This window comes from Phocoena sinus, chromosome 9, assembly GCF_008692025.1.
Source record: "Phocoena sinus isolate mPhoSin1 chromosome 9, mPhoSin1.pri, whole genome shotgun sequence".
In the NCBI taxonomy this organism is placed as follows: Eukaryota; Metazoa; Chordata; class Mammalia; order Artiodactyla; family Phocoenidae; genus Phocoena; species Phocoena sinus.
Genome location: NC_045771.1, coordinates 59,292,078 through 59,317,920, shown reverse-complemented (window position 1 = coordinate 59,317,920; position 25,843 = coordinate 59,292,078). Strand labels below are relative to the sequence as shown.

At 41.6% G+C, this 25,843-nt stretch overlaps 1 protein-coding gene across 2 annotated transcripts in view; it reads right to left on the bottom strand.

The window, feature by feature from the left end:
• Window positions 1–25,843, bottom strand: part of ASB4 (ankyrin repeat and SOCS box containing 4) — a 213,343-nt gene that overhangs the window by 145,481 nt on the left and 42,019 nt on the right. For both annotated transcript variants that reach the window (XM_032642808.1, XM_032642809.1), the window contains exon 3: window positions 22,136–22,626. In XM_032642808.1, the coding sequence (XP_032498699.1) occupies window positions 22,136–22,626 (491 nt within the window). The remainder of the gene's footprint in view (window positions 1–22,135; window positions 22,627–25,843) is intronic.

The window sequence follows — 25,843 nt, the reverse complement described above, 5'->3', positions numbered from 1 at the left end:
GTCTGTGTGACTCCAAAAGTCAAAAACATGTTGAATAAAAATGGTGAGGGGCTTTCCTGGTGGCACAGTGGTTAAGAAGCCACCTGCCAATGCAGGGGACACGGGTTCGAGCCCTGGTCCGGGAAGATCCCACATGCCACGGAGCAACTAAGCCCATGCGCTACAACTACTGAGCCTGTGCTCTAGAGCCCACCAGCCACAACTACTGAAGCCCACGTGCCTAGCGCCCATGCTCCGCAACAAGAGAAGCCACCACAATGAGAAGCCCGCGCACCACAACAAAGAGTAGCCCCCACTCGCCACAGCTAGAGAAAGCCCGCTCACAGCAACGAAGACCCAACACAGCCAAAAATAAATAAATAAATAAAATAAAATTTAAAAAAATGGTGAGAGTGGGCATCCTTCTCTTGTTCCTGATCTTATAGGAAATGCTTTCAGCTTTTCACTGTTGAGTATGATATTAGCTGTGGGTTTGCTGTATATGGCCTTTATTATGTTGTGGTATGTTCCCGCTATGCCCTATTTCTGGAGAGTTTTTACCATAAATGGATGTTGAATTTTATCAAAGGGTTTTCCTGCATCTATTGAGATGATCATATGGTCTGGCCTCAGGAGGCATGGCCTCACCTGAGGACTGTGTCAGCCCCAACAAATAGAGCAACCAGAAGGGGCTCTACCGAATAGAGGTTTGAGTCAATGGTGTACTAGAAAATGTTCAACAACAGGCATTTCATAAAAAAAAAAGACTGTATGTATATATGTTTATAAGTTTATTATAAGTTTTGCTAATATAAAGAATGTGAAGCCCTCAATTTACAAATAATAAAATACCCAATATTTATTTCCTATTCCATATGGCCAGTTGGGACTCTAAGAATGCTATCACTGATTTTTATATCAATTTTGTATAGATATGAGTTGTATTCATAGCCAACCTGTGTCTGCAATTGAAGCGTGCATGTGGTTCCTATGTTTACATTGGTTGACATTTTTATTACATTAAGGAGTAACTGTTTCACAAATGTGAAACAATGAAGACATATATTGGAAACTCACTCACTCATCAATGACATAAGCCACTTCTATGTGGAAGCGCTTAATAGTTTTTTGAATATTGGAAGCATATTTCTCAATTTTTTACTATTCACAATGTAATAGCTACAGACACCACACACTACAAATTTTTAAGTTTAATCTACATTAGTAACATTCTCTCCATCAATTTCTGAAGTCTAGACATCAACAAAGCAATAAGTTAAGGTCTGATTGGTAGCATTTGCTGATTTCTGTGGTGTAAACAGTTGCATCATGGCCTATTTGAGGTCCCTGAATGTATGGTGGGGAAGATATGTAGAGTAAAATAATTGGCAGGTAGTGTGTTTTGAATATTTATTACCTTTGTTTTTAGTATACTTTGTTGTAGGTTTTTTTGTTTTGTTTTGTTTTTGTGTGTGTGGTACGCGGGCCTCTCACTGTTGTGGCCTCTCCCGTTGCGGAGCACAGGCTCCGGACACACAGGCTCAGCGGCCATGGCTCATGGGCCCAGCCGCTCCACGGCATGTGGGATCTTCCTAGACTGGGGCACGAACCCATGTCCCCTGCATCGGCAGGCGGACTCTCAACCACTGCACCACCAGGGAAGCCCCATGTTGTAGGTTTATATGACTTAATTTTTAAAAATCGTTGCATTTAACAATCAGCTCACAAAATTCCTGATAATTTAACAATCAGCTCTCATGAGCTACTGTGAGCCAAACTCTAGCACACAACTCTTTTTAATTGTCCCCGAATTTAAAAAGTGCAGTCATAAGCCATTGCAGACTAAATGTGTATATTGAGGCTCCAAACCAGTGAAGGCATCAGAACCATCCTGCCCAGTGGCTAGGTCCAAATGGGCACAACATAAACACTTGTTTAATGAGACGATCCATTCACATACATAGTCTGGGTACAGTGCACAAAGCTGACCTGCTGACAATGGCTTTTTCAGCCAGGTCTACTCAAATAAAGAGTAATCCCTAAGGGGATAAACAGGTGGGCTGGAGTTAGACATCCATTGCTGTGGGACCTCTGAAGAGTTAGAGTCAGCATTTCTGAGTATATGGAAAGTATAACTAGAAGGACTTCTCCATGGGTACAAGATGGTCAAGGTGGGCAGGTAATTTTTCCAGAACCTTGGTCTTGGGAAATTGAGGCAAATGGGGCTACTCTTTTCTCTGCAGTTGGGATGAGGATGGCAGATATGTAGCTCTATGCAAAAGAGACAGACAAAACCTGAGGCTGACTAATTGCTTTGAACACTAGTTTATAAACTACCATAAGAGCATCATAGACTGTTAGAGTTGCAAAGGACCCTAGGAATTATCTAATCCCCCTAATTTGGAGATGAGAAAATTGAAACCCAAAGAGGCACACAGTAAGAAAAAGCATGGTTTTAGGTCTTCATCTGAGTTTAGTGCTCTTTCAAATATATTCTGATGATCTTATTTTAATCCTTAAGTAAGGACCAGTGAAATGAATGGTTTAAAGACACAGATCCTATTGTACAGGTATTTAGAACAAGAAACACTCTTTACGAAGATATACAGATTGCCAACAAACACATGGAAGAATGCTCAACATCATTAATCATTAGAGAAATGCAAATCAAAACTACATTGAGATATCATCTCACACTGGTCAGAATGGCCATCGTCAAAAAATCTAGAAACAGGGGCTTCCCTGGTGGCGCAGTGGTTGAGAGTCCGCCTGCTGATGCAGCGGACGCAGGTTCGTGCCCAGGTCTGGGAGGATCCCACGTGCCGCAGAGCGGCTGGGCCCGTGAGCCATGGCCGCTGAGCCTGCGCGTCTGGAGCCTATGCTCCACAACGGGAGAGGCCACAACAGTGAGAGGCCCGTGTACCAAAAAAAAAAAAAAAAAAAACAACATCTAGGAACAATAAATGCTGGAGAGGGTGTGGAGAAAAGGGAACACTCTTGTACTGTTGGTGGGAATGTAAATTGACACAGCCACTGTGGAGAACAGTATGGAGGTTCCTTAAAAAACTACAAATAGAACTACCATATGACCCAGCAATCCCACTACTGGGCATATACCCTGAGAAAACCATAATTCAAAAAGAGTCATGTACCAAAATGTTCATTGCAGCACTATTTACAATAGGCAGGACATGGAAGCAACCTAACTGTCCATCAACAGATGAATGGATAAAGAAGATGTGGTACATATATACAATGAAATATTACTCAGCCATAAAAAGAAACGAAATTGAGTTATTTGTAGTGAGGTGGATGGACCCAGAGTCTGTCATACAGAGTGAAGTAAGTCAGAAAGAGAAAAACAAATACCGTGTGCTAACACATATATATGGAATCTAAGAAGAAAAAAAAAAAAGGTCATGAAGAACCTAGGCGTAAGACAGGAATAAAGACTCAGACCTACTAGAGCATGGACTTGAGGATATGGGGAGGGGGAAGGGTAAGCTGTGACAAAATGAGAGAGTAGCATGGACATATATACACTACCAAATGTAAAATAGATAGCTAGTGGGAAGTAGCCACATAACACAGGGAGATCAGCTAGGTGGTTTGTGACCACCTAGAGGGGTGGGATAGGGAGGGTGGGAGGGAGACACAAGAGGGAAGAGATATGGGAACATATGTATATGTATAACTGATTCACTTTGTTATAAAGCAGAAACTAACACACCATTGTAAAGCAATTATACTCCAATAAAGATGTTAAAAAAACCCCACTCTTTACTATTATCATTATAGTAATTATAGGCTGGATTTTGTTGAAAGTTCGAAATAATTCCCTTTCTAATGCAAAGATGTTGCTAATTATATGAAAATAGCATCCATCAGACCTCTACACACATCCTTCTCTAAAGACCTCCAGATATATTCTTTCTAGAAGGATGAGCCATGTTGAAAAGTATGCTGGAAATCAGATGAGTAATCCAAAATGAAGATTTAAATTTAAGAGTTACCAGGACAGAGATGACAGCTGAAATTAATCCAAGGCCTGAATCAGGAATATACTTGTACTGGAATTTTGAAAACAGAGAGCATGGGGAAGTCAGAAGCTTGTAATGAGGCTCTGCACATGGTTTAAGTGTCCACTCAGAAAACTGACCTGTGCTCTGCATTAATTCCCGGGCTACACTCACTCTTCATGGAAACCACACTGGTTATGTTTAGAGACACATTGCCCACTTACCCAATACAGGTAATCTGTCCCTAGGTATTCCTTACCTCCCCCTTCCTGCCAAAACCTTGTACACAGAGGAGGTGTGGCTAAAAGTTACTCTCCTCCTGTAACACATTATTTACTTCTCAACTAGGGTTTCCAGGTTTAGCAAATAATAATAATGTAGGTTACCAGGTAAATTCGAATTTCAGACAGACAACAAATAATTTTTCGTATAAATATGGCCCCAGTATTGCATGGGACATATTTATACTAAAAATTACTTATTAGTGATGCATTTCAAATTCAATAGAGCATCTATATTTTGTTTGGCAACCCTATTCCCAGCCCCTATTCAGAAACAGTTCAAACCAAGTTATGTATACAGGAATATAATTCATTCATAGTTCAGGAGCCCAACTTCACACATCTGGTGCTTCAATTTGTACCTGGCACACTCCCATATATCACCTGGAGATAACCTTTCATTAGGATAAAAAAAATTGAGTAGTTCTTAACCTTCAGTCTTTAGATGCACAAAGTCCAAAGCTCCCACTGCCACATTAGGTTTTGCTGACACTGACTAGCAAATTTTCTGCTGACAGAAGGCGGTTCTCACAGCAGGAAAGGCTCCTTTTAGCCTGACGCTCCCAGCTCTCTTAACCGACACGCCTAGCTTCCAGAACGAAGACAGCTGATCATGCCGTCTTCAGGCCTCAGCAATTATTTCACCAGGCAACAACAAAAAGAAACCCTTAAGAGAGAGCAAACTCTAAATAATCACTCTATGATGACTCCCAGGAACCTTGACCATCAAATGAGGAAGGACTGGTGGACCCAGAAGGCAGAAGCTTCTACTTCTTCTTGTAAACCTGGGAAACAGAAAAGGCTCAATGACCTTCGCCTTCTGTGTGTCTCTGGGGTCTCTATTCTTCCTTCCTAGAAGAACAATTGGACAAAAGGTAGTGGTGGCAACTGGAGAGACCTTAAGACCCTTCCCCTCAGCATCTGACCCCTAAAAACATAAATTAGAAAACAGATTCAAGATAAATCTCCCTGCCACCCTTCCAGTACAAGTGCCACCTGTAAGCCACTTCACCAGAAAAAATCTAAAGCTACCTCTGCCCTTTTATATTGAGATATTTGTGTGCAGAAAGGTACTTAATGATCAAAGAGACTGCTTATACCTTGGGCTTCATATACAGAACTGTTCAACGGCAGAAATCATCTTTACCTCCCCCAGACTTTCACATACCTTTCCCTCCCCTAGAAAAATGTCTTTCTTGCCCTACAAGAAAACCCAATCTTGGCTCCCTGGGGTGTCACTTCCTTCTGAATTATGCTGAGAGAAAAAAAAATCAAATGTCCTTTTGTACCTTGGAAAGCAATTGCAGACCCTATAATTCTTTTTTTCCCCTTATGTAATTTATACATCAGCTTTCAGTGAAATACACCCTCAACAAATTTGCTTTGTATTTGGAAGACAGCATCTTCAGCTCTGACCTTGTTCCTTGTAAATAAGGAAACTGAATTCCCCATCCACAAGAGAACAAATCACTTTATCTTCTGGATAAATGAGTCAGTCATTTACTTGTGTAAAGATGACTTTCTCATTGGAAAGTCGGGTTGTGAAGTAGCTGTTCTAAGTCACTTTATAGCATCTGCATAGTAAATTGAATAGTTTTTCTTTAGTTTTCCTTTGGAAGGAGGCCAGTTCTGTTATATAGTCTATTGGGTAGCAACAAAAATGTTTAAAGTACCAACCATCCACCAGTAGCCAACTGAATCTTAAATCTCTTTAGCATACAGCCAACCTAGAGGAGCTCAGAGGAGCAAAACAGAACTGAGTAAGAAGATGGTGGAGTTGGCGGGAAGATGGCGGAAGAGTAAGACGTGGAGATCGCCTTCCTCCTCACGGATACACCAGAAATACATCTACACGTGGAACAACTCCTACAGAACACCTACTGAAGGCTGGCAGAAGACCTCAGAGCTCCCAAAAGGCAAGAAACTCCCCACATACCTGGGTAGGGCAAAAGAAAAAAAAAAAACAGAGACAAAAGAATAAGGACGGCACCTGCACCAGTGGGAGGGAGCTGTGAAGGAGGAAAAGTTTCCACACACTAGGAAGCCCCTTCGCGGGCGGAGACTGCGGGAGGTGGAGGGGGGAGCTTCGGAACCGCGGAGGAGTGTACAGCGACGGGTGCGGAGGGCAAAGCGGGGAGATTCCCGCACAGAGGATCGGTGCTGACAGGCACTCACCAGCCTGAGAGGCTTGTCTGCTCACCCGCCGGGGCGGGCGGGGCTGCGAGCTGAGGCTCGGGTTTCGGTTTTGGACGGAGCGCAGGGAGAGGACTGGAGTTGGCGGCTTGAGCATAGCCTGAAGGGGTTGGTGCGCCACGACTAGCCGGGAGGGAGTTCGGGGAAAAGCCTGCACCGGCCGAAGAGGCAAGAGACTTTTTCTTCCCTCTTTGTTTCCTGGTGCGCGAGGAGAGGGGTTTAAGAGCTCTGCTTAAAGGAACTCCAGAGACGGGCGCGAGCCGCGGCTAAAACCGCGGACCCCAGAGACGGGCGCGAGCCGCGGCTGAGGGCGCGAGCCCCCGAGACGGGCGCGAGCCGCGGCGGGAAGCGCGAGCCCCAGAGACGGGCGCGAGCCGCGGCTGAAACCGCGGACCCCAGAGACGGGCGGGAGACGCTGGGGCTGCTGCTGCCGCCACCAGGGGGGCTGTGTGCGAGCACAGGTCACTCTCCGCGCCCCTCTTCCGCGGAGCCTGTGCAGGCCGCCACTGCCAGGTTCCCGGGATCCAGGGACAACTTCCCCAGGAGTACGCACGGCGGGTCTCAGGCTGGTGCAGCGTCACGCCGGCCTCTGCCGCAGCGTCACACCGCCTCTGCCGCCGCAGGCCCGCCCCGCACGCAGTGCCCCGCCTTCCCCCATCCCCCAACCCCCGGCCTGAGTGAGCCGGAGCTCCCGAATCAGCGGCTCCTTTAACCCCGTCCTGTCTGAGCAAAAAAACAGACGCCCTCCAGCGAGCTGCGCGCAGGGGCAGGGCCGGGTACAAAGCTGAGCTCCTGTGAGCTGTGAGAGCAGGGAGGAGAGGGGGAGGTCTCTCCCGGCAGCCGCGGAGGCGGCGGATTGAAGCTCCACAATCAACTTGATGTGCCCTGCATTGTGGAATACCTGAATAGACAGGGAGTGGTCCCAAATTGAAGAGGGGGAATTTAGGAGCGAGATCTGTGATTTTTTTCCCTTTTCCTCTTTTTGTGAATGTGTGCGGGTATGCTTCTGTGTGAGATCTTGTCTGTATACTCTTGCTTCCACCATTTGTCCTAGGGCTCTATCCGTCCATGGTTTTTTTTTTAAAAAAAAAAAAAATTTTTTTTTTAATAATTAATTTTAATTGTAATAACTTTATTGAACTTTACCTTCGTTCTTTCTTTCTTTCTTTCCTTCCCTCCTTCCCTCCTTTAGACAGCGAATCACCCCAGGTTGAGGAGGTGGTCTCTGGGAGCAGGATTTATGATTTTTCCCCCTTTGCCTCTCTTTGTGAACGTGTATGTGTATGCTTCTGTGTAAGATTTTCTCTGTATAGCTTTGCTTCCAACAGTTGTCCTAGGGCTCTATCCGTCCATGGTTTTTTTAAAAAAAAAATTTTTTTTTCTTAATAATTTTAATTGTAATAACTTTATTGTACTTTACCTTCATTCTTTCTTTCTTTCTTTCCTTCCTTCCTTCCCTCCTTTAGACAACAAATCACCCCAAATTGAGGAGGTGGTCTCTGGGAGCAGGATTTATGATTTTTCCCCCTTTGCCTCTCTTTGTGAACGTGTATGTGTATGCTTCTGTGTAAGATTTTCTCTGTATAGCTTTGCTTCCAACATTTGTCCTAGGGCTCTATCCGTCCATGGTTTTTTAAAAAAAAAATTTTTTTTTCTTAATAATTAATTTTAATTGTAATAACTTTATTGTACTTTACCTTCGTTCTTTCTTTCTTTCCTTCCTTCCTTCCCTCCTTTAGACAGCGAATCACCCCAGGTTGAGGAGGTGGTCTCTGGGAGCAGGATTTATGATTTTTCCCCCTTTGCCTCTCTTTGTGAACACGTATGTGTATGCTTCTGTGTAAGATTTTCTCTGTATAGCTTTGTTTCCAACATTTGTCCTAGGGTTCTATCTGTTCTTTTTTTTTTTTCTTTCTAAATATTTTTTAGTACAATAACTATATTATACTTTATTTTATTTTTACTGTATCTTCTTTCTGTCTTTTTTCCTTCTTTCCCTCCTTCCTTCCTCCCTTCCTCCCTCCCTCCCTCCTTTCTTTCCTTCTTTGCTTCTTTCTTCCTTCCTTCCTTTCCTCCTTTCCTCCTTTCCTTCTTTCTTTCCTCAAACTTCTAATACTCTCTACATTTTCTCCTTCCTTCCCTCCTTCCTTCCTTCCTTCCCCCCTCCCTCCCTTTCTTTCCTTCTTTGCTTCTTTCTTCCTTCCTTCCTTTCCTCCTTTCCTTCTTTCTTTCCTCATACTTCTACTAATTCTCTCTACATTTTCTCCTTCTTTCCCTCCTACCTTCCTTCCTTCCTCCCTCCCTCCCTCCTTTCTTTCCTTCTTTGCTTCTTTCTTCCTTACTTCCTTTCCTCCTTTCCTTCTCTCTTTCCTCAAACTTCTACTAATTCTCTCTACATTTTCTCCTTCTTTCCCTCCTTCTTTCCTTCCTTCCTCCCTCCCTCCCTCCCTCCTTTCTTTCCTTCTTTGCTTCTTTCTTCCTTCCTTCCTTTCCTCCTTTCCCTCTTTCTTTCCTCATACTTCTACTAATTCTCTCTACATTTTCTCCTTCTTTCCCTCCTTCCTTCCTTCCTTCCTCCCTCCCTCCCTCCTTTCCTTCTTTGCTTCTTTCTTCCTTCCTTCCTTTCCTCCTTTACTTCTTTCTTTCCTCATACTTCTAATAATTCTCTCTAGTTTTCCTCCCTTTTATTCTGAGCCGTGTGGATGAAAGGCTCTTGGTGCTCCAGCCCAGGAGGCAGGGCTCTGCCTCTGAGGTAGGAGAGCCAACTTCAGGACACTGATCAACAAGAGACCTCCCAGCTCCATATAATATTAAACGGTGGAAATCTCCCAGACCTCCATCTTAACACCAGCACCCAGCTTCACTCAACGACCAGCAAGCCACAGTGCTGGACAACCTGTGCCAAACAACTAGCAAAACAGGAACACAACCCCACCCATTAGCAGAGAGGCTGCCGAAAATCATAACTAGGCCACAGACACCCCAAAACACACCACCAGACGTGAACCTGCTCACTAGAGAGACAAGATCCAGCCTCATCCAGCACAACACAGGCACTAGTCCCCTCCACCAGGAAGCCTACACAACCCGCTGAAACAACCTCAGCCACTGGAGACAGACATCAAAAACAACGGGAACTACGAACGTGCAGCCTGCAAAAAGGAGACCCCAAACACAGTAAGATAAGCAAAATGAGAAGACAGAAAAACACACAGCAGATGAAGGAGCAAGATAAAAACCCACCAGACCTAACAAATGAAGAGGAAATAGGCAATCTACCTGAAAAAGAATTCAGAATAATGATAGTAAGGATGATCCGAAATCTTGGAAGTAGAATGGACAAAATGCAAGAAACAGTTAACAAGGACCTACAAGAACTAAAGATGAAACAAGCAACGATGAACAACGCAATAAATGAAATTAAAAGTACTCTAGATAGGATCAATAGCAGAATAACTGAGGCAGAAGAACGGATAAGTGACCTGGAAGATAAAGTAGTGGAAATAACTACTGCAGAGCAGAATAAAGAAAAAAGAATGAAAAGAACTGAGGACAGTCTCAGAGAGCTCTGGGACAACATTAAACGCACCAACATTCGAATTATAGGGGTTCCAGAAGAAGAAGAAAAAAAGAAAGGGACTGAGAAAATATTTGAAGAGATTATAGTTGAAAACTTCCCTAATATGGGAAAGGAAATAGTTAATCAAGTCCAGGAAGCACAGAGAGTCCCATACAGGATAAATACAAGGAGAAATATGCCAAGACACATATTAATCAAACTATCAAAAATTAAATACAAAGAAAGCATATTAAAAGCAGCAAGGGAAAAGCAACAAATAACACACAAGGGAATCCCCATAAGGTTAACAGCTGATCTCTCAGCAGAAACCCTACAAGCCAGAAGGGAGTGGCAGGACATACTGAAAGTGATGAAGGAGAAAAACCTGCAACCAAGACTACTCTACCCAGCAAGGATCTCATTCAGATTTGATGGAGAAATTAAAACCTTTACAGACAAGCAAAAGCTGAGAGAGTTCAGCACCACCAAACCAGCTTTACAACAAATGCTAAAGGAACTTCTCTAGATAAGAAATGCAAAAGAAGGAAACGACCTATAATAACGAACCCAAAACAATATAGAAAATGGGAATAGGAACATACATATCGATAATTACCTTAAATGTAAATGGACTAAATGCTCCCACCAAAAGACACAGATTGGCTGAATGGATACAAAAACAAGACCCTTATATATGCTGTCTACAAGAGACCCACCTCAGACCTAGAGACACATACAGACTGAAAGTAAGGGGATGGAAAAAGATATTCCATGCAAATGGAAACCAAAAGAAAGCTGGAGTAGCAATTCTCATATCAGACAAAATAGACTTTAAAATAAGGACTATTAAAAGGGATAAAGAAGGACACTACATAATGATCAAGGGATCGATCCAAGAAGAAGATATAACAATTGTAAATATTTATGCACCCAACATAGGAGCACCTCAATACGTAAGGCAAATACTAACAGCCATAAAAGGGGAAATTGACAGTAACACATTCATAGTAGGGGACTTTAACACCCCACTTTCACCCATGGACAGATCATCCAAAATGAAAATAAATAAGGAAACACAAGCTTTAAATGATACATTAAACAAGATGGACTTAATTGATATTTATAGGACACTCCATCCAAAAACAACAGAATACACATTTTTCTCAAGTGCTCATGGAACATTCTCCAGGATAGATCATATCTTGGGTCACAAATCAAGCCTTGGTAAATTTAAGAAAATTGAAATTGTATCAAGTATCTTTTCTGACCACAACGCCATGAGACTAGATATCAATTACAGGAAAAGATCTGTAAAATATACAAACGCATGGAGACTAAACAATACACTACTTAATAATGAAGTGATCACTGAAGAAATCAAAGAGGAAATAAAAAAATACCTAGAAACAAATGACAATGGAGACACAACGACCCAAAACCTATGGGATGCAGCAAAAGCAGTTCTAAGGGGGAAGTTTATAGCAATACAAGCCCACCTTAAGAAGCAGGAAACATCTCGAATAAACAACCTAACTTTGCACCTCAAGCAATTAGAGAAAGAAGAACAAAAAACCCCCAAAGCTAGCAGAAGGAAAGAAATCATAAAAATCAGATCAGAAATAAATGAAAAAGAAATGAAGGAAACAATAGCAAAGATCAATAAAACTAAAAGCTGGTTCTTTGAGAAGATAAACAAAATAGATAAACCACTAGCCAGACTCATCAAGAAAAAAAGGGAGAAGACTCAAATCAATAGAATTAGAAATGAGAAAGGAGAAATAACAACTGACACTGCAGAAATAAAAAAAATCATGAGAGATTACTACAAGCAACTCTATGCCAATAAAATGGACAATCTGGAAGAAATGGACAAATTCTTAGAAATGCACAACCTGCCAAGACTGAATCAGGAAGAAATAGAAAATATGAACAGACCAATCACAAGCACTGAAATTGAAACTGTGATTAAAAATCTTCCAACAAACAAAAGCCCAGGACCAGATGGCTTCACAGGTGAATTCTATCAAACGTTTAGAGAAGAGCTAACACCTATCCTTCTCGAACTCTTCCAAAATATAGCAGAGGGAGGAACACTCCCAAATTCCTTCTACGAGGCCACCATCACCTTGATACCAAAACCAGACAAGGATGTCACAAAGAAAGAAAACTACAGGCCAATATCACTGATGAACATAGATGCAAAAATCCTCAACAAAATACTAGCAAACAGAATCCAACAGCACATTAAAAGGATCATACACCATGATCAAGTGGGGTTTATTCCAGGAATGCAAGGATTCTTCAATATACGCAAATCTATCAATGTGATAAACCATATTAACAAATTGAAGGAGAAAAACCATATGATCATCTCAATAGATGCAGAGAAAGCTTTCGACAAAATTCAACACCCATTTATGATAAAAACCCTCCAGAAAGTAGGCATAGAGGGAACTTTCCTCAACATAATAAAGGCCGTATATGACCAGCCCACAGCAAACATCATCCTCAATGGTGAAAAACTGAAAGCATTTCCACTAAGATCAGGAACAAGACAAGGTTGCCCACTCTCACCACTCTTATTCAACATAGTTTTGGAAGTTTTAGCCACAGCAATCAGAGAAGAAAAGGAAATAAAAGGAATCCACATCGGAAAAGAAGAAGTAAAGCTGTCACTGTTTGCAGATGACATGATACTATACATAGAGAATCCTAAAGATGCTACCAGAAAACTACTAGAGCTAATCAATGAATTTGGTAAAGTAGCAGGATACAAAATTAATGCACAGAAATCTCTGGCATTCCTATATACTAATGATGAAAAATCTGAAAGTGAAATCAAGAAAACACTCCCATTTACCATTGCAACAAAAAGAATAAAATATCTAGGAATAAACCTACCTAAGGATACAAAAGACCTGTATGCAGAAAATTATAAGACACTGATGAAAGAAATTAAAGATGATACAAATAGATGGAGAGATATACCATGTTCTTGGATGGGAAGAATCAACATTGTGAAAATGACTCTACTACCCAAAGCAATCTACAGATTCAATGCAATCCCTATCAAACTACCACTGGCATTTTTCACAGAACTAGAACAAAACATTTCGCAATTTGTATGGAAACACAAAAGACCCCGAATAGCCAAAGCAATCTTGAGAACGAAAAAAGGAGCTGGAGGAATCAGGCTCCCTGACTTCAGACTATACTACAAAGCAACAGTAATCAAGACAGTATGGTACTGGCACAAAAACAGAAAGATAGATCAGTGGAACAGGATAGAAAGCCCAGAGATAAACCCACGCACATATGGACACCTTATCTTTGATAAAGGAGGCAGGATTGTACAGTGGAGAAAGGACAGCCTCTTCAATAAATGGTGCTGGGAAAACTGGACAGGTACATGTAAAAGTATGAGATTAGATCACTCCCTAACACCATACACAAAAATAAGCTCAAAATGGATTAAAGACCTAAATGTAAGGCCAGAAACTATCAAACTCTTAGAGGAAAACATAGGAAGAACACTCTATGACATAAATCACAGCAAGATCCTTTCTGACCCACCTCCTAGAGTAATGGAAATAAAAACAAAAATAAACAAATGGGACCTAATGAAACTTCAAAGCTTTTGCACAGCAAAGGAAACCATAATCAAGACCAAAAGACAACCCTCAGAATGGGAGAAAACATTTGCAAATGAAGCAACTGACAAAGGATTAATCTCCAAAATTTACAAGCAGCTCATGCAGCTCAATAACAAAAAAACAAACAACCCCATCCAAAAGTGGGCAGAAGACCTAAACAGACATTTCTCCAAAGAAGATATACAGAATGCCAACAAACACATGAAAGAATGCTCAACATCATTAATCATTAGAGAAATGCAAATCAAAACTACAATGAGATATCATCTCACACCAGTCAGAATGGCCATCATCAAAAAATCTAGAAACAATAAATGCTGGAGAGGGTGTGGAGAAAAGGGGACACTCTTGCACTGCTGGTGGGAATGTGAATTGGTTCAGCCACTATGGAGAACAGTATGGAGGTTCCTTAAAAAACTACAAATAGAATTACCATATGACCCAGCAATCCCACTACTGGGCATATACCCTGAGAAAACCAAAATTCAAAAAGAGTCATGTACCAAAATGTTCATTGCAGCTCTATTTACAATAGCCCGGAGATGGAAAGAACCTAAGCGCCCATCATCGGACGAATGGATAAAGAAGATGTGGCACATATACACAATGGAATATTACTCAGCCTTAAAAAGAAATGAAATTGAGTTATTTGTAATGAGATGGATAGACCTAGAGTCTGTCATACAGAGTGAAGTAAGTCAGAAAGACAAAGACAAATACCGTATGCTAACACATATATATGGAATTTAAGGGAAAAAAATGTCATGAAGAACCTAGGGATAAGACAGGAATAGAGGCGCAGACCTACTGGAGAACGGACTTGAGGATATGGGGAGGGGGAAGGGTGAGTTTTGACGGGGCGGGGGAGAGTCATGGATATGTACACACTAACAAACGTAGTAAGGTGGATAGCTGGGGGGAAGCAGCCGCAGGGCACGGGGATGTTAGCTCGGGGCTTTGGGACAGCCTGGAGGGGTGGGAGGGGGAGAGTGGGAGGGAGGGAGACGCAAGAGGGAAGACACATGGGAGCACATGTATGTGTATGGCTGATTCACTTTGTTGTAGATCAGAGGCTAACACACTATTGTAAAGCAATTATACCCCAATAAAGATGTTAAAAAAAAAAAAAAAAAAAAAAGAAGATGGTAACTGTGGAGAGAGTGTTCCCTGGAACATGTAATTGTATACTATTCTACAGGAGAGTAGAGCCACCAAAGTAAGGCTGGTAGGAAAGACTCCTACAATGGGCCAAGAGTACATTTTGGGAGGAGGAGGAAAGGAAATGATTTTGTTGAGCACCTACTAGTCTCAGTGATTTACATGTCTTACTCACTCCTCAGACAATCCTGAAAAGTTGATATTTTTCTCTTCATTTTCTCTTGGATCTGAGAGATTAAGGGACTTCAAAATCACACAGCAAGTAAATGGCCAAGCTAGAATTCAGATCCATGGTTACTAAGCCCCTGTTCCTACCCCTCCTCGCTGTTATCTCTCAGACAACTGCCTTTGTGAACAGGACCTGGGACCTTCCTCACATTTGCAAGACTTCTTGCAGGAGAACAGAAAATCCATTTAAAGGCCTATTGCCCCTAGTCTGGCACTTCTTTAAAAAGCACTAACTTCACTTTCAATGCAGTTTTTCATCATAATTGTCCTACAAACCTCAAGAACTTGCATCTCCAGGGGAGGGGTGTTCTGCTGCCCAGAGCCACAGGGAGGCCAGAATAGCTACCAATCCTTTATGTACAGTAAGCTGCAGGGGTTCACGAAGGCAATGTCCCTAGTTCAGTGCTTGTATGCAGTTACACTCCCCAGCTCCACAGATAACATGGTGATAGGATTTCTTTCTAAAAGTAAAGTTTTCAAATGCTTGTGCTCTCCAATCCCAGAAGGAAGTGCTTTCATTCTATTATACCAGAGGTCTAGCCAAGTAAGTTTGGCAAGGAAGTGAAAGAAATCTTTAGGAATCAGGCAGAGGGCATGTCTTTGAAGAAGCAATTGTTTGAGGTTGGAAACTTTAAAGATCCTTCCTGATTGGTGAAGACCACGTTGACTCTAAAACTGACGAGGAAGAAACGATGAACACCCTTGGGGACGTCTTCGGAAGGGGAGGCAGGTGTGCTCCTAGCTTGACCACTGCTGCTCTCCAGATCAGCAGCCCCATGCGGAGCCTTGTAGGAGCCACTTCCCTTCACCTGTGAGCCAGGAGGAAGCAATTCTCCAGGACCAGGCTCACCCTCCACAGTCCAGAGTCACCTGTGGCTCCACCCCACCAGCGCCACACTCCTGGGGAGGATAGCAGCAGCCCAAACCCTTAAGTGGCTCTTACAGGGGAATGGGGAGAGGGTCTTTTACTTACTTTTGCAGAGACCTGTTTCATCCATAGTCAACCACCAGGGGGTTTCAGAGTAAAACTCAATATTTAATCTCTGGGCATTCTCACACATTGTCTCTCCTGGTTGGAAAGGCCCCTGTGGGTAAACCAGGCCCAGGAGCACAGATTCTACTGCTCAACAGATATGTAATGATAACAGTTATAGTCATCTTTTGTTTAAAGGTTGCCATGACCAGAAATGATAAACACTTTCTTTTTTTTTTTAAAGATTTTTTTGATGTGGACCATTTTTAAAGTCTTTATTGAATTTGTTACAATATTGCTTCTGTTTTATGTTTTGGTTTTTTGGCCGTGAGGCATGTGGGATCTTAGCTCCCCAACCACGGATTGAATCCGCACCCCCTGTATTGGAAGGTGAAGTCTTAACAACTGGACAGCCAGGGAAGTCATGGTAAACACTTCTTAAATATTATCTTGTTTCATTCTCAAAACAACCTTAGGAGAAGGATATTATTATCCATGCCCTCTGTCCGTCTCTATCCTCTTCCCTGGAAGGAAGGTAGCCTTACAGCATAAATATACACAAAATTATGCATTATGAAGTGAGCTGTATTAGAAAGAGATCGATTGTTTGTCTCCTAGAAGTCCCACTATGAAGAATGACCCCTCTAGTGAGATGTGGGTAGAGAAAAAAGTGGGAGGTAGTCCAAGGAAGAGATATTTATAGATGCAGGATGAAGGCTGGGGTGAGGAATTGGGGGAGACACTTTGTGAGGACTGACAGTGACTCCAGAAAGAGTAAGAAAATGTTTGGCACCATCCTCTGGGCTCTGAGTATATTTGTGGTGTGCTATGAGTAATTAATTTCTTTCTAGTGAAGGACCTGGTTTGCATATTATTGCCAAGGCATAAGAGTATATCCATTTCACAGGGAAGGAAATTTAGGCTCAAGAAGCAAGTAATTTATTCAAAATCACACTCTTAGGTGAGTGGCAGTACCCAAATTTGTTTGACATCCCCTTCCAAATTCCATGCTTCTTTATTCTTGACATGCATAGCATGGCAAGTCTAGAATGAATGAGTTATGAGTGATAAAAGCAGAGGTAAAATTTTTAAATAGGAACCATTTCATATGTAATTTATTTTTATTTTTAATTATTTTATTTTTTTTGTGGTACGCAGGCCTCTCACTGCCATGGTCTCTCCCGTTGTGGAGCACAGGCTCCGGACGCGCAGGCCCAGTGGCCATGGCTCACGGGCCCAGCCGCTCCACGGCATGTGGGATCCCCCCAGACCAGGGCACGAACCCGCGTCCCCTGCATCGGCAGGCGGACTCTCAACCACTGCGCCACCAGGGAAGCCCTTCATATGTAATTTAAAATGCTGGGTTGTATACTCACTCTAGAGATTGTTAATATCTATTGTTTTAGCCAAATCTAGATACCAGTGTGTATGATCCAGAAAATGGATGCAAACTAAGCAGTAGATATTCATAGCTAAAAGCTACGGATCACTGTACTTTAAATAAAAGTTGCTTAATTTTTCATAGAATATAACCATTTGATTTTATTTCTAAGGCTGAAATATGTATAACAGTTCAAGTAAGAAAATATTCCTTCGATCCAACCTTAGCATGAAAAAGTATTTTAAAATTCCAAAGCCTACTGATCAATGAGAAAATTGCAAGGAAGGTGAGAATTAACAACTGAGGTCAAACAACTACCTTCAACAGTAGATTTCATGAATATTTTTTCAGGCCATTTAGGTAGCAGTCTTTCCTCAAAAGTTATAGAGAAAATATAAGGGTTAAGCGTTGTCCTAATTCTCGACCTTTTCAGACATACCTTGACCAAGATCCAGAGGCAAAACAAGTAACAGCTAAAAACTTGGGAGAAATAAAAAATTTGGTTTGGGAAAAAAGAGAAGCCTTAGGTACAAACTGATACAGAGATTTAAGGATTTAATAGGATGCATATGAGTTATTCCAGGTCAGGAATAAGAAGCAGAGGATTAGTTTCTAATATTTACCGAAAAGAAAAAAAAGTGGGAGGGACTCAGGGGTGGGAGGGTGCGGTGTTCCAAAATCAAAGAGACATCCAAGGAAGGGAGTGCTGTAGAATCTGCCTTCATGGAGATTTGCAAATACAAGAGCACTATTTCTGCCTAGAGCCTTGAGAATTAAACAAAATGACCTCTTTAGGTCTTTTCTTGTGTTGTGATCCTTTAGGTTTAAATACATTTCCTGGGCAATGTCATAAAACACAACAGAAACTGCTAAATCTAAGGGCTTAGGTTCAGGAGTCAGACAGACCACATTCTGAATCAAACATATGACTATTAACTTTTAATGGTCTTGAGCCACCCAGCAATCCCATTATATTTCCCAAGTCCATTTGCTCCCCAAGGTAAACATCTCACACCTTCACCTTTGCCCTTAAGTCTTCAAACCTCTTCTCCAACCACTTCTCATTCTTTACTGAGAAAATAGAAGCAATCATAAGAGTACTTATATAAACTCTTATTAACATATCTACCAACATCCCTGCATCTGGGCACACAGGCCCTGCCTTCCCTCCTGCTATGATGGATGAACTGCCTGTGTTACTAAGACCAACACCTCCATTTGTGCACTAGATCCCATCTTCAAGATGGTGCTCCAATAATTACCTGCAGCAAATTTTCTCCCCTTCCTAGAACACTCCCATCAGCCAACAAACATATCAGCCATCATTCCCTTCTAGCTACTCTTGCATTACAAGAAAATGCCTCAAACCCCTCACTGTTTTCACTTCCTTTTATCCCTTTTTCCTTTGAATCCACTTTAATTAACCTTTTCTCACCAGTGATCCACCAAAATAACTCTTGTTGAGGTCCCCAATAAAATCCATGTTGCCTAGTCCAATGGCAACTTCTTAGCCCTCATCTTATTTGAAATGCCACCTATATTCAACCCAGCTGATTCCATATCTTCCTTCCTCATGTTCTACCTTGGATTCCAGGAAAACATTCCATCTTGATTCTCCTCCTAGCTCAACGACTTTCTACAGTTTCCTTCACTGATTCTTTTTCATCTACCCAAACTCTAGTTGGAATGCCCCATAGCCCAGTCCTCTGGTCACTTTTCTCTCTCTCTAGCCCCATGCTCTGGTTGACCTCATCTGTCCTCATGGGTTTATACATCATATTCACGATGAAGACTCCCAAATTTGTATCTCTGGCCAGGACCTCTCCCTGAACACCAGGGTTATATATCAAATTGACTACTTGACATCTCCACCTGGATGACTAATAGGCATCTGAAGCACAGCAGAACCCCTGATCTTCTCTTCAAAAGCAGCTCCACCTGCACAGTTACTTTCTCAAGAAATGGCTCCTGGGCTTCCCTGGTGGCGTAGTGGTTGAGAGTCTGTCTGCCGACGCAGGAGACTCGGGTTCGTGCCCAGGTCTAGGAAGATCCCACATGCCGCGGAGCGGCTGGGTCCGTGAGCCATGGCCGCTGAGCCTGCGCTCCGCAACGGGAGAGGCCACAACAGTGAGAGGCCCGCGTACTGCCAAAAAAAAAAAAAAAAAAAAGAAATGGCTCCTTTATTCTTTCTATTCCCTGGGCAGAAATTCTCGAAGTTATCCTTGATTCCTCTCTTCTTCTCACAGGTCACAAATAATCCATCAGGAAACCTATGGACTCCCTTTTCAGAGCTTGCCCCAAATCTCACCACTTTTCACTACTTTCTCCACTTCCACTGTGGGTCTAAGCCACCCTTATCTCTTATCTAGATAACTGTACTACCTTTGCCCCTCTCCCCCGTAGAGTTATTCTCCAAAAGGCGGTCAAAGGGAACTTTTTGGAACATAAATCAGACTTTTTTTCCCTCACTCAAAATCCTTCAGTGACTTACTCTCTCATTCAGAATAAAAAACCAAGGATATCAGCACAGTCTACAGGGTCATATATATGGTCTGCAAATCACCCACATGCTTCTCTGACTTCTCCTCCTCCTTTCTCACCCCACTTCAGGCACTCTGGCTTCCTCAGACATGTTTAGTCCTCTCCTACCTCAGGACCTTTGCACCTGGTTTTCCTTATATCTAGAATGCTCCCCCCACCACCACCCCTGCCCACCCCCAGCTATTCACATGACTTGCTCCTTCACATCCTCGTTTTCTCTAATCAGCCTTTGTAAAACACTGGTTTTACACATACATACACATACATAAACACCAAAGAAAGCCCACATTCTATTATTATCTTTACCTTGCTTTACTTGTCTCCATAGCACTTAACATATCAGAGTGTATTTATTAGTTTGTTGTTTTGTTTTTTTTCCTGTCTCCCACTAGAAAGTGTCTTCCATGAAGGTCTTTGTTTGGTTCATTGCTCTATCTCTAACTCCTAGAACAGTTCCTGCACAAAGTAGTGCTCAGTGAATACTTGTTAAATAAATGAATGAATGAGCTTGACCACTTACTCTGTGTAACTTTAGGAAAATATCTGAATTCTATCACCTTTTAAATGAGGATAATGCCAGCGCCTACCTCAGAGATTATTATAAAATAAAATTAAATAATATGTATAAGCCTATTTAGAGCTCAACAAAGGACATTATTGTAACATTATTATTTGTTATCCTATTCCTAATCAACATAATCTTTTGAAATTTCCTATAAAATTAAAGTTCCAGGACATTATGAGTACTACATAAAATTTTAAGGAAAAAAATTACTTAATCTTCCATTAAAACACTGACAATCAAGAGAAAATTCCTTACTGAGATCACATAAATCATTGAACTCATCATGTCTACATTGGAACTTTCTGTGGGTTGTCTATCTGGAATTTTCTGAGTGCACTACCCTTAAATTCTTTAGTGGAACTTTTCTTTCAACTAAACTTCACACTGCAGGACTTCAGACAAGTCTCTGACATTTTACCAAGGTAGGAGGTAGAACTTGGCTGCGAATTTAGTAAAACTTCTATCAACTAGCTTTCTGTGACCCTATATTAGTTAGCTGGTTTATACATAAAACTCCTCTACTGCATGTTAATTAATTTTTTTTAATGAGTGAAATCCTAGGTAAATTATCATTTGATTTCTTTATTTAAGGTGAAACGCATTTTGGTTTCCAAATTCATGACCGTCATCAACCTAATGCAAGACTCTCTCTCTTCCATGTGCCTAGAGAACCCTTTATTCCTCTACCTTGTCATTTACCATGGAATATTAAAGTTATCTCTTTATGTGTTTGTCTCTCTCACTAGATCCTAAGCTAATTGAGGATAATTACCACGTCTTAGTCATGCCAGTATTGGTAATATCTGGTCCCTGCTAGCCCATTAGAGATTATCATTAAATACTGTCTAAAATAAAGGCTGTGCAGTGTCATACTATAAAGCTAAACGCTAGCACCAAATGAACCAAGGTTGAATACTGGCACTGCCTCTGTGTGAGGTCAGACAAATTACTTAACTATTCTGTGCCTCAGTTTCCTCCTCTATAGAATAGGGATGATGATGTTATTTACCTTATCAGATCGTTACAGAATTAAGTAAATTAAATTAAGAAGTGTAAAATGCTTATAACAGTGTGCTTAATAAATAGAATTCATTCTAATAAATATGACTATTAGTTCTTAATAAATGTTAGCTTTCATTAAACTAGAAAACCGAGTGGCCCTTTCATGTCTACAAACTAATTCCAGAGCAGGCTCAATCATCTTTAGAGCAGACATTCTGCTTAAGAGACGGCAAGAGGGTGCCTGTGTCCACACCATTCACCTCTCCTGCAGACGTAAAGTGGCCTTCTGATCTTTTTCACTCAGTCCCTCCAGGAAGCCACTACCAGTTCACTGGTGTTCACACAAGACATGGAAAATTATCTACTATCTTGCTCTCCTTCTTTGCTCTCAGCCCCAGATTTCAAACAAATCTGGACTAGGACGAGATAGCTAGGGTTATATGTGTAAATGGAATGTCAGATTGTGAATCAGAGGCAGCCCAAAGACTCAAGCCTCAAACAAGCTTGAGTTACTTGGAGATTTCAGACCAAGCCACCCTTTGCGTCCCCATTACCCTGCTGACGACCCAGTTCTCCACTTGGCACTCTAGGACACAGCCTCACCTTGTGGAATTGTGGAGGGTATATTCGAGCCGCCCCATGGTTCAACAGCAGCTGGTAGCAGATCTCAGGCTGGGCGGCAGGTCTCACGGAGGTGACTTTCAGCACATACTGGATGGCAGCACAGCCATTGATATCCATGAGATTGGCTTCTGCGCCAGCTTCCAGCATCATGTGCATGAGCACGTGGTCACAGTTCCAGGCTGCCTTGTGGAGCGGAGTTTTAAAGTCGTCATCCCGGGCGTTGACCTCGGCTTTGTAGTCCAACAGCATGCGGCAGATGAGGTGATGCTCCCTGCTGAACTCCTGCTCTTTAAAGCGGAGGGCCCAGTAGGTTGCGATAGCCAGTGGGGTCTCCATGTGGGCGTTCACACTGTCCACTATGGCCCCGTGCTCCACGTAGAAGGCCACCAGCTCCGGGAGGCCGAAGTGGGCAGCCGTGTGCAAAGGCGTCTCCTCATCCTGGTTGTTGGTCTTCATGTTCACGTTCGCCCCTAGAAAGGGAGAATGAGGAAGACAATTATTTAAACATATTTTATCATTTTCCACAAGGTTCATTAAACAGGCCTTTTCTCGCTGCTTCCCTTTCAACCTCTTCCGCTGTATACCACCCAGCTTTCCAAGTTCCATTTCTAGACCCCATGGAAGCCACTGCTTTGAAACAACAGCGCCACCTCCTGTATAACCAGCAAATGTACTGAGGTGATGGGAGAATGGGCCTGAGAGCAAACGATTTCGGCTGGGAGGCTGGAGCACTCTCAAGAGTTATAGTTCCTACCCCTAGGTGGATTTGGAAATACAAAGTGATTCCGATAACCAAGCAAATATCATTAAAAATGAAGCTTATATCACAATCTTTGAGGTTCATACATGTGGCTTTAAAAGTCTTCAGTCTCTTGATGAGATTTCTTCAAAATCATCTTTTTCTTTTCTTTCAAGGGAACTAAACCTAAATGTTTGGTCCAAGGGAACTTCAGTGGTATGGAAATTGCTCAGCCCTCTGACTGAACACTGACAATATTAATCTGCCGAAGTCTGTGAGGCTCCTTTGGAATACAACTGGGGCAAAAACAAAAAACACAAAACACTTTGACCACCAAACTAGACTAAGGGTCATATTTTGAAAGGAAAGGGATAGAAGCTAGTAAAACAAAATACTCATTAAAAGAAAGACAATTAAAGACTGTATGTAACATGTCCAATTTATGGTTGACAAATGCTGTTTAGAAATACAGATTATTAGTGCTTGGAAATCTCCTTAGAAATTATTTAATCCAACCCACTTAACTAACAGACCAGGAAACTGAGTGAATTTTATTTTTTGATAGGGAAGTTAAGTACTAGAATGGTCAACTTGAGAAGCTGAAATTTTCCTTCTCAGCCCAGTTTAATTGGGGTGAGCTAAGTGACCCCAGGGGGCCTATTCTGTGATCAATTCTACTGGAAATTTTTATAGTGACTTCAAGTATAAATCTGGAAATACTTTTATTATTATCATTATTATTATTATGCCAGCAACTAATATTTATTAAGCACTTGCCATGTACAACATTCTGAGCTAAATGCTTTTCACATATTGCCTCATGGAATCTTCCTAGCAACACTTTGCAGGAGGTGCATTTTTTCCCTAATTTTACAGATGAAGAAATTGTTTTTAGACTAATAAATATACCAAGCTAAGAAGCAATAGAACAGAGGTTTGAAAGCAGACAGCCTGGCTTCAAAATCTCTCACCATTGTGCTATTCTACGTCATTATTTTCCTAAAAAAATTTTTTCTGTACTTTGCTCTCTTTGGATATTTGAAAACTTGAAAGTAACAGAGAAATAACGTTGCATTTTGTTAATTTAAAAAATCTGTTCTCTGTGTGTTGCTCCTTTATGCCCTTTTTTATGGCACCCTCTGATCATATGGAACACATTTAAGAAAGGCAATACTCCTACAAGCTTACTTGGTGCCATAAAAAAGCCACCCCTCAGTGAGGTTTCTGAAAGCACATTGCTCTGTAAACTCAGAGCCTATCTCTGCTCCTAACTTTCAGAAAGCAGAATTATAAGTAAAAATCATCCCTCACAACAATCTGCCATCTGTGTTCATCAGTATTCCGCCCTGGAGAAGTTCTGGGTCACATCTCCCTTCAGGTCAGCACTTCTTTGCTCTGGAGTGAAATGCGATGAATAAGAATGTCTTCCCAGAAGCTAATGCAGGGTCACTTCAGATGCTGGAGAATTTCCAGTAAGAAAGGGAATCAAAGGGTCAGGATGAAAATTTTATAGGCCAACTTGGAAGTAACCACGTCCTTTATTTTTTAATGTATTTGGACATTTACAATGGATCCCTGACCTCTTGCTACAACTAGATATACTGCGTAGTTTCCTTTTCTGAATAGGAGAGCCTTATTTTTATATTTGAATTGTGGCTTTGAGTGTAACTTTTCCAGGGACTACATAAAGCAGGATGATTTGACTACTTTTCTATTTTAGATTTTGTGATTCATTCAAGAAATTAGAGACCATAAACATAAGTTCTTGGGAACTTAAAAGAATATTTTTTTTAATGTGAAAATGCAGTGTATTAGTTTCCTAGAGCTGACGTAACAAAGTACCGCAAAGTAGTACCGCAAACAACAGGAATTTGTTCACGGTTCTAGAGATTGGTAGTGAAATTACAGTGTTGATGACAGTGGCTACTTCTGAGGGTTTTAAAGGAGAATCTGTCTCATGCCTGCCCCCTAGCTTCTGGTGATGTCCATCAATCCTTGGTGTTCCTTGGCTTGTAGATGTATCACTCCAAGGACTGCCTCTATCTTCACATGGTTCTCTCTGTGTATCTGTGTCTTCACATGGCTGCCTTCTTATGACACCAATCATACTGCATTAGGGGCCCATCCTGCTCTACTCATCTTAACTAATTACAGCTGCAACAACCCTATATCCAAACAAGGTCACATGCTGAGTTGCAGGGGATTAGGACTTCAACATATCTTCTTTTGGGGGGAAGGGAGGCAATACAATTCAACCCATAATATATAACATGCATTACATAATATATAAAAATATGTATGTGCAGCTTAAAAAATATTGTAAAGCTATCACTGATGTAATCACATCCCAGGTCCAGAAATCAAACACTCCCTGACCCGGAAAAGCCCTCTACTGTCCAATCTATCCTTCCACCTCACAACTCCACCATCCTGCTGGAGGTAATATTATTCTGACTTTTATGATAATCATGTCCTTGAATTTCTTTATAGTTTTACCACCCTTGTATATACCTCGAAACAAGATAGTTTAGTTTCACTTATTTTCCAACTTTATATAAATGTAATAATCAACACATATTCTTTCATGACTTGCTTCTTTCACTCAACACTGTTTGTGAAAATGATCTATGTTGCGATGTCTAGCTCTTGTTTGTTCATTTTATTGTGTTCTATCTCACAGTACAAGTAATACTACTAGTGACAGACATTTACAGTTTCAGACTATTCCAAACACTGCTGCCATGAGTATTCTTGTACATTCTTGTACCCTGGTGCTCATGGGCAGTGTTCACGGGGTTCTATACCTATGAGTGGAATTGCTGGGTCATCGGGTGTGCTTATCTTCAGCGTCATTAGATGGTATCAGATAGGTGTTGTATCAGTCTACACTCCCATAAGCCATGTGTGAGGGTTCTTATCAACATTTGGTATTTTCATTCTATTTAATT